Source organism: Westerdykella ornata (assembly GCF_010094085.1).
Source record: "Westerdykella ornata strain CBS 379.55 unplaced genomic scaffold EI97scaffold_44, whole genome shotgun sequence".
NCBI lineage: Eukaryota > Fungi > Ascomycota > Dothideomycetes > Pleosporales > Sporormiaceae > Westerdykella > Westerdykella ornata.
The window spans coordinates 91,331-107,516 of NW_022986894.1; the positions used below are offsets into that span (position 1 = coordinate 91,331).

General features: G+C 51.0%; 6 protein-coding genes across 6 annotated transcripts; 3 read left to right on the plus strand and 3 right to left on the minus strand.

Annotated features, from left to right (window-relative positions):
- Positions 1-1,035: 1,035 nt before the first annotated feature.
- Positions 1,036-1,892, minus strand: EI97DRAFT_363527 (glycoside hydrolase; the record flags this gene model as incomplete). The annotated part of the gene is made up of 2 exons (XM_033794988.1): positions 1,036-1,675; positions 1,747-1,892. Coding segments are annotated over 2 exons (786 nt in total), but the record flags the coding sequence as incomplete, so codon positions are not given.
- A 2,224-nt stretch (positions 1,893-4,116) lies between these two features.
- Positions 4,117-4,497, plus strand: EI97DRAFT_462287 (uncharacterized protein; the record flags this gene model as incomplete). The annotated part of the gene is made up of 1 exon (XM_033801258.1): positions 4,117-4,497. The coding sequence occupies one exon, from the start codon at positions 4,117-4,119 to the stop codon at positions 4,495-4,497; it is 381 nt and encodes a 126-aa protein (XP_033649629.1).
- A 3,552-nt stretch (positions 4,498-8,049) lies between these two features.
- On the plus strand, positions 8,050-9,007 carry EI97DRAFT_453285 (uncharacterized protein; the record flags this gene model as incomplete). Its single annotated transcript, XM_033800451.1, has 3 exons — positions 8,050-8,522; positions 8,579-8,640; positions 8,700-9,007. 3 exons carry the CDS (start codon positions 8,050-8,052, stop codon positions 9,005-9,007), a joined length of 843 nt encoding a protein of 280 aa, XP_033649630.1.
- Positions 9,008-9,700: 693 nt separating this feature from the next.
- Positions 9,701-10,184, minus strand: EI97DRAFT_446082 (uncharacterized protein; the record flags this gene model as incomplete). The annotated part of the gene is made up of 2 exons (XM_033800005.1): positions 9,701-9,964; positions 10,104-10,184. 2 exons carry the CDS (start codon positions 10,182-10,184, stop codon positions 9,701-9,703), a joined length of 345 nt encoding a protein of 114 aa, XP_033649631.1.
- Positions 10,185-10,483: 299 nt separating this feature from the next.
- EI97DRAFT_427076 (putative MFS aflatoxin efflux pump) lies at positions 10,484-12,988 on the plus strand. Its single transcript, XM_033797211.1, has 5 exons — positions 10,484-11,150; positions 11,224-11,484; positions 11,549-11,884; positions 11,948-12,128; positions 12,194-12,988. The coding sequence occupies exons 1-5, from the start codon at positions 10,923-10,925 to the stop codon at positions 12,940-12,942; spliced, it is 1,755 nt and encodes a 584-aa protein (XP_033649632.1). The 5' UTR covers positions 10,484-10,922; the 3' UTR covers positions 12,943-12,988.
- Positions 12,989-13,743: 755 nt separating this feature from the next.
- EI97DRAFT_236421 (uncharacterized protein) lies at positions 13,744-15,415 on the minus strand. The gene is made up of 2 exons (XM_033794002.1): positions 14,511-15,415; positions 13,744-14,464 (listed from the first exon to the last, which is right to left on the minus strand). Exons 1-2 carry the CDS (start codon positions 15,027-15,029, stop codon positions 14,039-14,041), a joined length of 945 nt encoding a protein of 314 aa, XP_033649633.1. The 5' UTR covers positions 15,030-15,415; the 3' UTR covers positions 13,744-14,038.
- Positions 15,416-16,186: the final 771 nt, after the last annotated feature.

Consider the following 16,186-nt stretch of genomic DNA (forward strand, 5'->3'; position numbering starts at 1 on the left):
ATACGCGAAACAACCCAAGGCAAAGTTAACGAGAGAGTACATTGGGCCGAGAGTGACATAGCACGCTCACTACGCGCAGCGGAGAATAAGTAACTTAGCATTTGGAGGCATGGCGGCCGTTCCACGTGGATCACGACTCTGAGGGAGCTGTATCCCTGCGTCTGGCGCCGACACAATGGCTAGCCCAATCACAGTTACGATGGCTTGGGATAGAGGCATAAACATGGTTTGTTTTCGATGGACGTTTCCTGTTCTGCTTAGGAGTTTTGATGGATCTGTGGCCATGACGAAAGTAGACCCTCCATTTGTTGTCGTGCTGGACATGAGTTCAAAGTAGTCGCTGTCGGTCGTCTGGGCGTGATTGATTGAGGCTGGATTTTAGCTTCGAATATGAAGACGGATGACTGCCGTGTTGGTTTTATGAGCTCCAATGTTGTGACGCAATTTCTGGCTTGTGGGACGCGCAGCATCCGGTTTCCGGTATTGATTGGTGAGGTGGTGACTGTGGACGAGCAATAAGTTTCTCGCCATGCTCGCCTTCTTCTCTCCAGTCCAGGGTTGGGATGGGGAGAAGCCCAGACCGGTGATTGCGGGGCGCTTCACTTCCAATCGTGAGGGAGGCTTGAAAAAGTGAATCTCATTCGTGCTTTTTGGTTGCTTCCTTCACTCAGGTGATCATTGGCACTCAAAAACTGGGAAAGGTTGTACAAAAGTATATTCAGCAGTGCTGTTCGAAGGTCCAATGGGCGCATATAATACAATAATAGAAGTATGTGCATAGCAAGAAAATGAATAAAGCTCCGCTAAGGGCGAGCTCCCAGTTCCTTTTGTAGAATGGGCATTCACCATTTAAAAGGCGCGAGCATGACGGCGAGTCGCCCCCTTGGGCTTGCCGACCTTCTGAAGCCAGGCGATGAACGTATCGAGGGTGAAAGTCTCAGGAAGGGTAGAGTCGCCATTACCCTCGTTTCCTCCATTGACGGGAGATGAGGTCGCAGTGGCTGAAGGCGCCGAGGAGGGCACGTTGACAACAGTAGTTGTGGAGGGCGCTGCCGGGGTCGGGGAAGAAGAAGGCGGGTTGCTTGGCTGGTTGGCAGGCTTGGATCCGAAGAGAGCAGGTCCAGGAATCTTGTACTCTGTGATTGTGGTATAAGGGTTGAAGAGAATTCCGGCATCCTTGGAGGTGTAAAGCTGTGTACCAAGCACGCCCTCCGGATTCTCAGTACCGGATCCTGTGATTTCGATGTTGAAACACTGGGGGTAGTTCTGCGCGCCATTCTCGGACCCGGCCCCATGGAGTGCAATGATCTCGTGCCTGAAGACGTAATTGCCAGGTGCGATGTTCGCAGGTACGGTGGTAGTCCAAGTGTTGTTGTTGGCAATCATATCCACAGCAGCCCACAATTTTGTAGTGGTATCGTACCCGGCCTCATCAATCTTGACAAACTTCAAAGTGGTCTTGTCGACATTCGCGCAATCGCCGTTGCATTTGGCGATATAAGTTATAACGGGCCCGATGTGAGATTCCGGCCAGTCAGTCCACTGGAAGTCTACCTTACCGCCGGCAGCGACCTTTGCAGTAGCAGTGGCAGGTTTGGCGTTCTTGTGGCAGATGATATCGGGAGAACTGTACTTGCTCGGTTCCACAAATCCGTTATCAAGGTTTTCAGCGTACCTATCGCAATGTCAGGTCTGTCAAGGAAGAAGGGATAACATCCGCTCCGCTAGGGTGGGTAGAATACATACCAGCCATAATGCGCGGGCGGCGTCTGGCCATTCTGCCCCATGTAGTAGTATTGTAGCAGAAATCCCTGGTTGAAAGTACCGTCCGTCAAGAAGCTCTGGACGGTTCCATGTCCAAGGACAGTGGCAGCGAAAGCCGAGAAGAGGGCGGTCTTGGTTGCAAAGGCCATTGTGTCCTGAAGCAAAGGAGGGCGATGTGATGCTAGCCGACGCAAAGAGCGAATGATGTTAGAAACCAAGTAGACAAGGTAAAAGAATGTCTGGCCTGCTTCACACAGTGAAGTGACGAACGAATGTAGGTGAGAAGAACGAACGGGGGTGCGGAAGACTGAGACAAGAGAGTGAGCCTGCCGAAGGAGAAGGAAACAAATAGCGAACGCAAGGCCTCTACTTATACTTGGATAGAATGGGGCCAGGCACCCCGATCCGGCGTCAATTGGAAACCATGACTTCACAGGTAGAACAAGCGGAAATGACATTCGCGGAATAATAGGAACCGGAACCACGTAGCCCCACAGTTGTTGACTCGGCTGCATTGCTAACAATCCTGAGGCCGTATACTAAGCTCCTCGATATCAGTCAACTGGTGTCGTTTCGAAACAGCTAGCGTGTCGATGAAACATCAGGGAAAACCCTTTCATCGGACGCAAGCGCTGCCAAGAACCGCGGTCGTTTTCATCAACGTTTGTCAGTCGTCTGATGTTTCTTCGGAGTACTCCGTAGATTCCAACCAAATGATTGAGAAAGCGCGATACTTCTCGTGCATCGTTAGACGTCCTTGGTATCAGTAGAGCACAGATAACACAATCCTACCCCGTTCGTCGATCTCTCGAAAAGCGAGAGATAGAGTAATACGTGCAGTCCAGACATCGCGGTTAACGTTAGGGCAAGACTCCGGAATTTGCAAAAGGTTGGATAAGGCGAAGGTGGTAGCGCGTATTAGGGGGAGTGGTATGGCTGTGTCTCACTTGATTGGAGGAAATAGTCGATGTTTCGTGCTCCGCGTGAAACGACATACCTGAGCAACGCTAACCTATTATACAACAATAACAACACCAGCAACGCTATTTTTACCCTGCGGTGCAAAAGCATTTCTATATTCCTATACAGTGAACGAGCGATACACACGCGCAAACTAAGACTGTTTCGTAGTTAGATGCGCATAGTAACTTAATCATATTCTGGAATGATTGCTATTATTGAACTCGCCCACACTGTCCAATAGTTTCCATGCCACTCTCTGATCTTAAACCCCTTACGCTCCTAGCATGGTCATTAATGACACTTCAGAGCTCTAATGGTAGGCAATGTCGCTCTGTGACTTCTGCCAGGGTTTATCGCCAGACGCACCTGGATGATCCGACAGTGGCATGGATGATCCGTACCCGTGGGAAACCTCCATCGACCACAACTTCAACAGTGGCGCGCATGCTGGTATACATGCGCAGATAATGCCAACGGAGAGTTGCACAACGATCCAGATAAAAGCATCTATGTCATCCCACGCAATGTCTCCTCCATTGACTATCTTGGCGTGTATGTTGATTCCTACGATATTTATAACTTGACAAAAATACCGAAACCGAAGGTTATTGTCAATGCCAGCTTCTTCTTCCACGGCAACCGCAGACTCCACAACACTTTCGCTGGCAAAACCAGTATAACAATTTCGTTGACTAGATCGAGGGATACAGGGACAACAAGTTGTGTCAGCTGATCCATACAATAGCCCTCTGTCGTCCCGTCCGGTACGGCACCACTTGGAAACAGCATATATACTCGGTTCCAGAACACAGGTAGAGGAACGCATTGTACACCGGCAGAGCATTATTCTTTCTCATTTCCAACGCCAGAGGCGGAAACTCTGTGGTCAAAAGATATCGTTTCGGGAGAAGGAACAATTTCAGTCGGCCCTAACATCCTATGGCCTACGTATATGGAACCCGCCAACCCAACAATGAGTGCCTTAGTCCAAGGGTTGGGTACCGAACAGGTCTTGCCTCTTGATCAGACATTGGTTGAGACTATTAGCGGTTCGGAAAGTCAGTCTGTGAATCTCGTAAGCGCAATCGCGGACACTGCACTGCACAAGCCAAATGAGCTGGACAGCTTGCGTCTGCTGCCACAATTGAGACGACCGTCAGCACAAGAACCCCCTCAAAGCAGCTTCCACCTTTAATACGCATCCTTCAAACTTCGCAAATGTTGACAAAAATTTTTCACTTGACCAAAGACTCTTGTCGCGGACACGAACAGTCAGGGTCTCATCCATTACACGATGCTGATCTGGTTCTTACGCTGTCATGCTTTCTCAAGCTGCTCGGTCGCTGCGACACGATATTTCGCCTTTGGCTCGATGTTATCGACCATTCAATGGCCTACCATGACGACGCACTTCCGTCTCCGGCTCTTTTGTGGTTACGCGGAGACATGATGTGGCTATTGCCCCCAGTCACTATCGGTCTATATGCGGCGCCCCATTTCAACTTCTCACAAATCCAACTCACACTCGACGTCTCGGCAAACATGATGCGAAGGCTGGGTGAAGCTCTCGAAAACCTAGCTACCAGTGTGACTAGAGGGAACCGCAAGGCAAATGTCAATGTGCTGACTCATGCCGGCAATACGAAAATCGAACTAGTGATGGAGAAGATGAGGGCTGTCGTGGGGAGGAAAGAGATAGTCATGAAGAAGATCGACGATGAGGCTGTTGGACAGCGCATAGCGGCTCCCTTTCTGGCTCCAGGAACTTAGAAACGCACGTTTCCATCCGACAGGCATGAGCTGCGTGTAGAGTATGAAGAAGATTGTTTCGCTACACGTGTATGTGGCAGTACACAACGAGTACACGTGAAGTTGTAACCTCTTGTATGCCTTACAATCCAAGGGAGGTAAATTCGTAGGATTTCTGACTAACGAAACAACTCATCGAAACGCGACACACCGCGGAGGACAGATTCTGGACTGCTGATACTGCTGATCATCGTCCCGTGTCCTTTACTATTCCCGATACTCTAGAGTACTTTTACAATCTCGGCCACCCTTATGGCTTCGAGCTGATGTGACGAACCCTCCTTATCCGCGTTGTTCGCGGTTTATGTGCGCTTCTGCCCCTTCTTCTGCATGCCAAACTCAGTGCGGAGGACTTCCTTCAAATGAAGTTCCCTCCTGAGGAATGCTGTTAGGACGCCCAGTACTCTGAATGGAATAGCAATCTGCTAGACTTTCTGCAGTGCCTCCCCATACGTCTAGATGATCTCACTCCTTGTTGGCTCGTCACGGTCCCTTCCACTGCGGTGAGGAAAAATGTTGCGCAAAGGCTGGCTATGATGAGCCAAAGCCTCCAACCGTAGCTAACATCGTCGCCAGCCTCATCAGTTGCGTTTTCGACATCGATTGGCTCCTTCGAGTCTTCGTATTATCGTCCCTCTGAGGATCTGTCGGCTAGTGAGAGACGATCGTCTTTCCGAATCGATATTGACGTCCATGAGCTCAGCGAAGAACGATTATGGCTTCTAGCTTGTTGCCGTTCTTACTGCCCGTTTTGTGAGCGCGTTGTGTGTAATCTTGGCTTCTGAAACAAATGTGACGCATGAGCTCGCCCGCCACCATGATTCGGAAAGCTTCCAATAAGGGAATGATGATTGCGGCAGAGACAATCTAAGCGCCAATTGGTCAATAAGGATGGCTGCAGTTCCAGCAGCGGTTGCTGCAGAAGTTTCGATATATTGCGAACTCGCCGACCTGCAGCTCCGCCGCTCTCAGTTCAACCACTGTAGCCGGGCAATTGCACCTGGACATCGCCACCCGCAGACGCGAATCACGGAAAAAGGGTGTTGATTTGAATCTGCTGTTGGGTGCCTTGCAGAAGGACAGTACGAGTCAACATGCATAGATTTTCAAATCCGAGTTGTTCAACTTCGAGTTTCTACGCATCCTTATTTCTACTGCGCCATATTGTAGTTGCGAAATCGGCCGAGGCTCTACATGCGGTGCCGCAAATAAGAGATAGCGACCCAGAGTCCTAGAGCAAGGCGTGGGATGAAGTAAGGGCGTTATGCGGAAGAGACGGCGGAAAGCGCACAAGGCGTGGGTGTGGTAGACATGGTGCCGAGCAGCCTTCGTTAGGGCGTCTAACTACTATGTACGCGAGGGCAAGTTAATACATGCTCGGTTTCCTAATGTTAGCGCGCGATCCACGAATACTACCTAGGCTGGGAACCAGTCGCGGACTCTTTTGCAAAGGTGTGTCAATACTGGAATGTGCAACCGCCTACCCATTAACTATCTATTCCGTTCGAAAGGGCAGGCTTGCTAGCATATCCATATACCAATCCCAATATAGGCTCCCTGTCCGCTTATCGTGAGCCTTACGGGCGGAGACTCAACGAAATAGGAGATCTTCCTTGGTTGCACATCGGCTGCGTTATTAGCTCGTGGATATGCGCTCCTTACATCTGACGGTGACGAGGGCGCCGCGGATGTCCATATGCATGGCGAGGTCGATGCCGACAAGCTGGCGAATGGAATAGTGAGTACATTGGTAGGTGCGGGAATGACAAGCTAAGCCTTGGGTCTTCCTGGTTAGAGTCCTCGGCGACCGTTGCGGACTTATTAGACACGATCGAGTTGGAAGCAGAGGCAACGAGCTGGGCGAAGTTCGCCGGACCACTAGAGACGGTGCTGATAGCCTGGACAGGTTGAGCCCCTTTTAGGCAGAGTTTCGGTATCTAGGTTTGAACTCATCGCACGTGGCTAGTCAGTACATCTCCTCCTCTCCCGAGGGTAGTCTCTATGTATGCTAACAGGGGCATTGTGTCGTGTAAGGCCCGCGGTTGAGAACAATACATACTCTCCTGAGCTTGCAAGTCCAGCAACCGCTTCTCAGCTTTTGCCTGTTCTCCATGTTTGCTCTAGTGTTTGCATGTCCAGCTGCCGAGCAACGTTTTGGTTCGATTCTAATAGGGAGCGTGGAGGAGAAATACCACGAAGGCTAGCCGTTGCCTACGCATCTAGCAACGCGCAGATCTGAACCGAGAAGCCTTACCGCCCCACAATACAACTGTCCCTAGCTTCTAACCATGCAACCACTCTACCGTACAAGTATGTAGTAATGATGTCAAAATGGTAGCGGCCAATCAAATGCAGATCCCGAAAGTCATTACTGTACAGTAGACACTCCCCCCTGTCCAAAGGCTGAAGGTGTTTCCCGAACTAAGTAGTGGGGTAAGGTCCACAGGGTAGCTACTACTGGTCAGGAGGAACATTCCGTACCTGCGGAATTGCCGGCACCGAGGGACTAGCTCGTACTACTAGCGAGGTTTTCTAGTCAGTGGTGGCATACTGTACAAAGTGTGAAATCAACTCCACTTGCGGACCCAACTTCTTACTGCGGGACTGCTCCTCCTGAACAAGCACTCCCTGGTGAGTTATCCTTCTTACAAAAGTGGCGCATAACTCCTACAGTACATAGTAGAAAGGCCTCGACGCGCCGCTAAATTAATGTCAAAACTAACTCCACTCTCGGCCCCAAACGCCGAACTCTCCAAGGCGGCCAAGATTGAGCTCAGGTCGTTCGGCTGCATCGTCATTGGCGCCGCCCGTCTCCACGATGACGATAGGCCGTTAGAACGAGTCGCGCTCTTTTACAAGCAGCTGTGCATTAATATTAGGTAGGGACTTCCTTCCCCATCACGCCGCTATTTCATCCTAGACAATTGAGCACATCATGGCACGCAAAGCTTGCTCCTTTCTACAGCACTTAGTATGTGACACCCGAGGGTTGGTGAAACGAAAGAAGCCGACTAAAGGACCCTCGGAGTGACCTCATCGATCCTTCATGCGGGAAATCGGTTATCAAGAGTCGCCAAGTGGGCCACGCTAAGCGTAGCTGAAAAAGGGTTGCTGGGGAAGTGTGGCGTCTGTTTCCCAGCACGTGGTTAGCTATTAAAAAGCCGTTGGAGCTCATGTCACAATGTTCGATATTGGAAGACGGGAAGAACGGCCCATCATCAATCCTACCTTTCATCCCCCGGCATCATGTCGGGCCCAGCATGGCCGGTTCTCCCGCCTGAGAGAGCAGCTGAGAACAATGGCCCACGCATACTGACCATCGGATGGGTTTTTACCGCAGTGGCTACGCTCTTCGTGGACGGGAGGATCTTCTCCCGGTTCAAGAAACTACGCAAGATAGACACGGGAGATTATCTCATCTTGATATCTTTGGTAATACTCCGCCGCCTGCCATCTTCTCTGCGTACCCTACTGACATCCCTCCTTTGTTCCCAGGCTTTCGGTTACGTGCATATGTCCATAGTAACTATCGCCGTACACTCCGGCTCGGGCCGTCACGTCGCAGCCCTCACGATTCCGCAAGCCGAACGCGCCCTCCTGTTTACAACCATCTCCTTCATCCCGGGTATCCTATCCTACACACTCCCCAAATTTGCGGTCGTGATCCTCATCAAAGACCTCCTCCGCCCGTCCCGCAGACATGAGATAGCTATTTGGGCTCTGGCCGGCGTCAATGTTGTGTTGATCGTACTGTGCATCACCTTCGTGTACGTGCAGTGCGATCCGCCTCGCGTTCTTTGGACGATCGGACTCACTGCCCGGTGCTGGGACCCCGTCGTTTTGATTGCGACTAGCATCGCGGGAGCAGCGAGCTCCGCATTGTTTGACTTCTGGTTGGCGCTTTATCCGGCTGCGGTGCTGTGGAGGATGCCGATTAATCTGAGAAAGAAGATTGCGATGAGTACGGCGTTGGGGTTTGGGGTTTGGTATGTCTTCGATCTCTATCATCAACGGGTACAAGATCTGACCTCTCTATTCTCAGCGCCGGCAGTGTGGCAGTGTATAAGGCCACTACATTCGTTGGAGACTGGAGCGACTTCACCTGTGCGTTTCCTCTTTGCTTCACTTTTTACCACCCCCCCACCATGCTGACACATCAACAGACGCTGCCGTGAATCTCGTCATCTGGACCAGCATTGAAGCAAACTCCGTCATCATCTCAGCCTGCATTCCCATGCTCCTGCCCCTGGTGGAACTCATCTTTGGCAAGAACTTCCTAAGTAGTGCCAAGCCTCGACTCCGCGCGATCCAGACGTCCTCTGAACTCGAGAATAATCCTAGTAATGTTGAATTGGGGACAGAGGCCGGAGCGACGGAGAGGGAGGATTGGCAACAACAGTTTCAAGGTGCCGGCATGTTTTCTGAGGATTCAGCTCATGGCTCCGAGCGGAGCGGTAAATCAGACGTGTAGTCAATCATGGAACGGCTTCCTTAGGCCTAGCTGTGCACAGAATCAGGACGGCCGTGCCTTTACTGCGCCATCAACTCCTGCTAGAATGAACAGATCGGTGATCCGTGACGCGCCTAGGGTATGTATACTCGGCACGACTCTAGTTTAGCTAACAAGTCTATTCCCAGGTAGGTACATATATATAGGATGGATGCAGAGCCTGTTCAGACATTGACAACAGTTATCTCCGCAGCATTACTAAACTAACACTCTAGCATTGTCTTTTGTACCTGTGCGTAAACATGCAATTGTCTTAATATTTTTAGAATCTACTGCCCTTAGGCTTACTAGTCTCTGCCTTGGCTATCCCTCGCGATACTATTAACCTAGACAACCCTAGGAATGCTAAAGCCTTAGACCCTATGACGCCGCTAAAGAGCCTTAAAAGACCGCCTTATTTAGGTAATCCCTTTATAGCTAGATTTACAATTGCTCCTTCTTCGTGCAACGACTTTATAAAGCCCTCTAAACAATGTATTAAAGATTTGCAGCAGCCTAGAGGCGGGAAATCTAAGTAGGACAGCAACTACAGATGTAACGACGAGCAATTCAAGCTATGTCCTGTGTATTACCAAGTAGACGGCAGCATGGGATGCTATTGCATTTTTAGCTGTTTTTGCTGACCAGTGCTCTCCCCGTGCTCTCCCCGTGCACCTAGCCAAGCACGGTGACTGTTATAAGCAACGCCGCCAATGCGCCCAGCTGCCTTGTTTCCTCTGCCAAGTGCGCCAGATCGCCTTGTCGGGCGATCGCGATGGAGATGTTAAATGACCTACAACTAAATAATAAATGACCTAGACGTAACACCATCTGGGTATAGCGCTTACGCGGTGGCACGCTGGCGCCTAGGCGACCAGCCTCCCCCTGTTTTTGCACTGTAATCTTCAATTCTGCGGTATTGTAGGTGCCGTAAGATAACTGTAAGATACTGCAGGCTACACTCGCAGTGACGGGTGGCGAATATCTCTAGATTCCGGCGTGGAGGAGGAGTCTCAGGTGACGGTGGCTGGAGGTTACCTGACAGTGGCTAGAGTCAGGCACCTAGGTAGGGACTTACCTGCAACACCAGGAAACTCACTAAAATGGGCATCTCCATATATCTAAATAGCCTTACACTTGGCTGAACATCCCCAGGCATTTTTCGATTGCCGAGCTGACAGCGGAGCTGTTTTAATTACAGCTGAACGCCTATATATTTCGCACGACTCGCTGGTGGGGCAGCCAAGCCGCTAGTGTAAGCACTATACCTAGATGGTGTTACATGTAGGTTATTTATTAATTAGTTGTAGGTCATTTAACAACTCCCGATCGCGATCTCCCCGTCCTTCTGCGCATACTCCCCGTCCTTAAGCGCGCGTGCTATAAGAAACAGGGAGTTGTTGCTGCACGCACTTGTAAAAGTATAGGAAAAAAAGTAGTAGAGAATAAAGGTCCGCACTTAACATAGGGCACAGGCACTTTAGCTAGGTGCACAGCGCAAGGGCCGTGTAGGATGGCCCTGTCCTAAAGCTACGCGTATTCAATTGGGTAGATAGGCGATGACGGAGGAAGTTGGAACAGAGGAGGAGCTTGGAAGAAGGCGACCGAAAGGCGGAGGTTAGGTGAGACCTTGAGGCGGAGGTTATCAATCGCCGTGCGGAACTTATACATCGCCGAGCGGAAGTTACGGGCACATCTAATAACACACATCACTGTCCGCTTAGGACCCAACGCACTCCGACGGAGCATTGGTATCCAACAGACATATTATATTAACTTCCAGGTTGGTTCACGTTTAAAAGACATCAGCATCTTTTACTGCACATACTCCCCAAGGCAAGCCAAGCTTTCCAATCTTGTCTTCTGTTTGCAACCATTTTTAATCAAGGGAAGCAACATGTCGCGGCCAACGACTCGAGGCGCAACGGACTTGGCCGCAGAAGATTCAGCTGACTTGGAGAAACAAAAATCTAGCAATCCTTCTCGCCATGATACGCCCAAGACAAATCAGCTGGATGGAACAAATTCCAGTCAGCAGCCGTCCACCTCGACCACAGCCCTCATTTTGATCTCGGTCTTTCTAAGCCTCCTCCTCGTTGGGCTTGACAGAACAATCGTCTCAACTGTGCGTATCCACCGTCGAAACAAGCCTCGCCTTTCCTTCCCCAAGTGCAGCGTGCTGACATTTCCTGTTCTAGGCAATACCTCGCATTGCCGATGAATTCCATTCGCTCGACGACGTGGGTTGGTACGGTAGCGCATACCTGTTAACGTGCTGCGCGTTCCAGCTTCTATTCGGCAAAATCTACGCCTTCTACTCTGTGCGAATCACTCTGGTAACGAGTATCCTGTTATTCGAGATCGGCTCCGCTCTCTGCGGAGCTGCTCCGAGCTCGTCTTCCTTCATCGCCGGAAGAGCAATCGCAGGGGTTGGTGCCGCTGGCATCTTCGCAGGCACTGTGCGTTTTTTGTGCCCCTTCCCCTCTCATCCTTTGCTACGACCTTTCTGACATCTGTCTTTAGGTTGTGTCTATCGTCCATGTGGTTCCTCTAGCAAAACGTCCAAAGATCCAAGGTTGTATGGGCGCCGTCATGGGCGTCGCCACGATCGTCGGTCCTCTGGTTGGCGGCGCCTTTACAACGCATGTAACATGGAGGTGGTGTTTCTACATCAACTTGCCCTTTGGGGCTGTGGCCATCGCCGTCATACTCGTCTTCTTTAAAGTCCCGAACCGAGATTCAAGTAAGCAGCCCTGGGTGGAGAAGATCAAGCAGCTAGACGGGCCCGGGACGGCATTGCTGGTCCCTGGTGTCATCTGCCTCCTGTTAGCGCTTCAGTGGGGCGGCCAGACGTATGCCGTAAGTTTGTTCCCGTCCGCATTATGCCCCCTCCTCATTCCAGACGTACTGACCACCTTTCAGTGGAGCAATGGACGAATCATCGCATTGTTGACTTTGCAGGGAGTGCTGCTCCCTGGATTCGTCGCGGCCCAGATATGGCTTCCAAAAACCGCGACGGTGCCTCCCCGCATTCTCAAATATCGGAGCGTTGCGGCTGGGTTATGGGCAACGACCTGCATCGCTGCTTCTCAATACATATTCAGTAAGTCGGGCTGAATTGCTCAATCATGAATATTTTTTTTTACTTATTACTAACTCTTTACGCAGTCTACTACCTCCCCATCTGGTTCCAAGCCATCAAAGGCGTCCCCGCTGTTGACTCCGGTATCCGTATCCTGCCGCTGATGCTGGCCTTTGTCCTCGCCTCCATCCTGGGCGGAGCCATAAACCAAAAGATCGGTTACTACACGCCTCTCGGCATCGCTGGCGTTTGCATCATGGCGACTGGATCCGGTCTGCTCACGACCTTGGAGATCGACACCGGCAAGGGCAAATGGATAGGCTACCAAGTCGTCTACGGCCTCGGCATGGGCTTCTGTTTCCAAACTTCCAACCTAGCCACGCAGACGGTTCTTCCGAAACGCGATGTACCCATTGGGATGGCACTGATGTTTTTCGGTGGGCTCATAGGAGGCGCTGTCTTTGTGTCGGTTGGGGAAAATGTGTTGGGGAATCAGCTGTTGGAACGGCTTTCTGGGCTTCCCGGATTCAACCGTGGGCTCGTCACATCGGGCGGTGCGACCTCGTTGATTAACTTGGTGCCTGCCGATCAGAAGGAAATGGTCCTCGTCGCTTATAACGAGGCGCTGCGGAGGGTGTATCAGATTGGCGTAATTGTTTCCTGTCTGGCTGTCCTTGGTATAGGCTCATTGGAGTGGAAGAGCGTACTGAAGCAATCGGAAAAGAACGATCGAGCTGAAAGGGATAGTGCGGTCAAAGAGAAGGTAGAAGGAGACCTGCCCGACAAAGTACAATCTCAGTCGGCACAACAGGATGTTAAAGATAGTAGGGTGTAGATTAGGAGTATGTAGGGAGCGCTGATTACCCGTAGACTCTGTATATTTAGGCCTACCATCCTTCTCAAATTTTATATCTAACATGTAGATCCCCGAAGTCTCGATCGTTGATTTTAGGCACTTGAAATCAGATGTTTCAAAATCTGGATGCACCACAGGACTTATAGTTTCTGCAGGGTCTAGCCTCGGATACTATAGTTTAGCGTCCAAGCTTCAACCTTACTAATCTATACGTTCTGTCGCAAATATCATTCACACCCAAGGTCCTCTGTAGCCATTTCAAACCAAAAAAAGGGAGGCAATGAATGCTCCTAGGAGTCAAAAAACATACAACACCACGCTATTCGCACCTGGTCACCCACGGTACTACTCAACGGGCGCTACACGGCTTGTGTATGGTCGATCGGACGAGAGGCCCAATTTTCCGTGTGCTATGGTCGTATGTGGCAGATATCGTGCAAAAGAGACCTATGTCTCGAGTACTTGTTGCTCAGCTTAGGCCTTAACACACCAGATCAGAGACCACGTTATCATCTGATAACGTCTCTTTCAGGTGACAAGCCATCTACACCTACAGTTAACCATGTCTACTGTCAAGTATCTGGGTGACTGCCTTGTTGCTAGGTGAGTCGTACACTCCCCAGGGTCACACGCTTGAACGAGCTCTGGTTCGGCAACCTGGATTGACTGCACTAACCCACCTTCGTGAACACAACATAAAGGTAATCTCCCCCCTGCTATCAGCCGCACGTAGGTCGTCTCTAATCGTACATGAATCTGATAGAGTAGTCTGTGGGTCCCAAGGTTTCGTATTGGAGTAACCCTTCACAACAGCCAATATCTGGTTGCAATAAAACTAGGCTGAGGGACCAAGGTAAATGTCCAAAAGTTCCTAAAGGATGGATGGGATCCGGCTAGCATCTGGGTAAGATATGCTATGTATAGTGTCGCAAATGTAGATCTACAGTTGTCTTTGTTTCATTGACGACAGTGATGCGGCGGAATGTCCTTTTGATATGTCAGAGAGCTCTCGCAATTGACAGCGCGATTGAGCTACACTCTTTGTAATACCGCAGATACCGCCTGAATACACGCCCTACTGTTCCAGAACTCTCACTGTAGCCGAGGGTACACTGGACGAGGATTCGAACGGCAACCTGCGTTGGCATGTCGGTAAGACCCGTAGGCGTTGCCCATTGCGCTGTTGTATCATGCATGCAGGGCTCATGAACCGAATGGCGGCGACGGAGGTCAGATATGGAAATGCTCGCTGGCTAACAAGTATCGCCTCAGGTGCACGACATCTTCGAGGAACTCGGTTGCGATAGCAGTATCCCGTCTTGGAGGAAATATAAAAGTCGAGTAAGACAAAGCGGACATAGCCAGACGCTGGCAAGGGCATCTCGAAGGCCATGGTGGTATGGTGCAGCCTGCCTCCATACTGTGACATGCTGCCATGGGCGGCGTACGCCCACATCGGTGTTGAAGTCCTTGACCTGCAAGGCTTCGCTTGTTCTATTGACTGGCATCCATTATTCCAGAACCCTTGTATCTCATTCGTGGCATACCGGTGGGAAGCGAACCGTGTGACGTGCTGATGGTGGGCGCCAACTGTCGCTTATGGCATAGCTGAAAGCATCTGTGCCGCTTCCCGACCTGATCAATGTTCTGCTGAAGTCCGGCCCGGTCCTTCGACCGTGCGTCCCGCTGGATTGCCGCCCATGCTGAGGTGGAAATAGCTTCCAAGGTTCATAGCCCTCCTGTTCCAAGTTTCTTGTTCCGAGTCTTTTGATGTACTCCACGCCAAGAGCGTCTTTATCATAGTAGGCATTGAAATTCGCATCCGGGTTCCACATAACCAACACAGATGGCGGTTCGGACGGCTTGATGCAGATGCAGGAGACACGGGCTGCGATATTAGCGCAAGCGCTGCCCTGTTTGAACAGAGGTTCATGCATGCAGATGTGGCGCCCAGTTTGCATCCCATTGGGCCGGGGAGCAGCATGGGACGCTTGTGGTGATTGACCGTTTTGCAACATCCGCGAAAACCACAGCTTTCCTATTGTCCAGTATCGCCTTCTTTGCATTCAAGAAGGCGATATTGGACACAAAAAGATGGGTTCTCATGTTAGCATGTGTCCTGTGTTGTCGCAACACTCTTTGGCCCTTGTTGACCCTCCTCAAAGCGCGGCATAATTTGATGCGAAGTCCACCTGAACCGCTATTGCTTGGATAGGGCTACGATCATTCCTGACGAAGCGGCTTCAATGCTGCAGACTTGAACCGCTCAGTTTCGGTTGGCTGATGCGAGCTGGTCCTGGCCTGCGCAGTCCACGGAGCTCAAAGAATCTGGCAAGCGCACGAAAATACCAGAAGGTAGGGGAACTAGGTAGGTAACAGCTCTACCACAGTAGAACTCGTACTTGGCACTGTATACTTTTCCGGCTGTACGCGGCAAGGGTCCCGCCGAAGCCTTTGTCCAACCTCGAGCGGACCTCGAGCGGAAGCAAACCTGGCTAGGCGCAATGCATGCTCTCCAAGGGAAAGGACTTCCTCGTCGTCAATATAGTTCCTCTCTATCCTCTTATGGTCCCTACTTTGAGGGGGGCGGACTCAGAGGCGCAACAGAACTCGGACAAAGCCAGCGTCCGGTTGGCTACCCATTAACGTGGATATGCGCGCAACCCGTGGCTATAAGCTGAATATCCTACCGTTATGGCGGGTTCCGCAGAGAAAAGCGAAGGAGGCAGCTGCAGTTGCCCATGTCCGAAGGGCTAGCGCTTAACGAAGAAGGCGTGCCACCTGGGAGGATATATAGTTCATTCACTTGAAGTGGCGGCATTCCGGCCGCGGCACCCACATGGAGGACCTCAGCCTATATTCCACAGTCGGAAAAGTAAACAAGAGCGGGATAAAACAGGCTGCGCCGCAGATTGGTGACCAGCTCTGCGGCAAAGCGAGAGCAAAATCCGCCGCTATAAGCAGTGAATGGTCGACCGCGTCTCCGCTGAAAGCCAAGTCTAGTTCATGTTTCCATTCCGTTCGGCCTTGGGGTGATGCGAGCGTCCACCAGATAAGGAGGGTTATCCTTCGCTGAGGGCTGTTTTCCAAGTTCTTTCACCAGCCTGGCCACCTGTTATTTCTCTTGTTTTCCCCTCATCCGGTCCAGGACTAGAATACGTGACCTACATATTGCATAGAGCTATCCGCCGCTCATGAGCCCTCGAGACCTACGTCAAAGCAT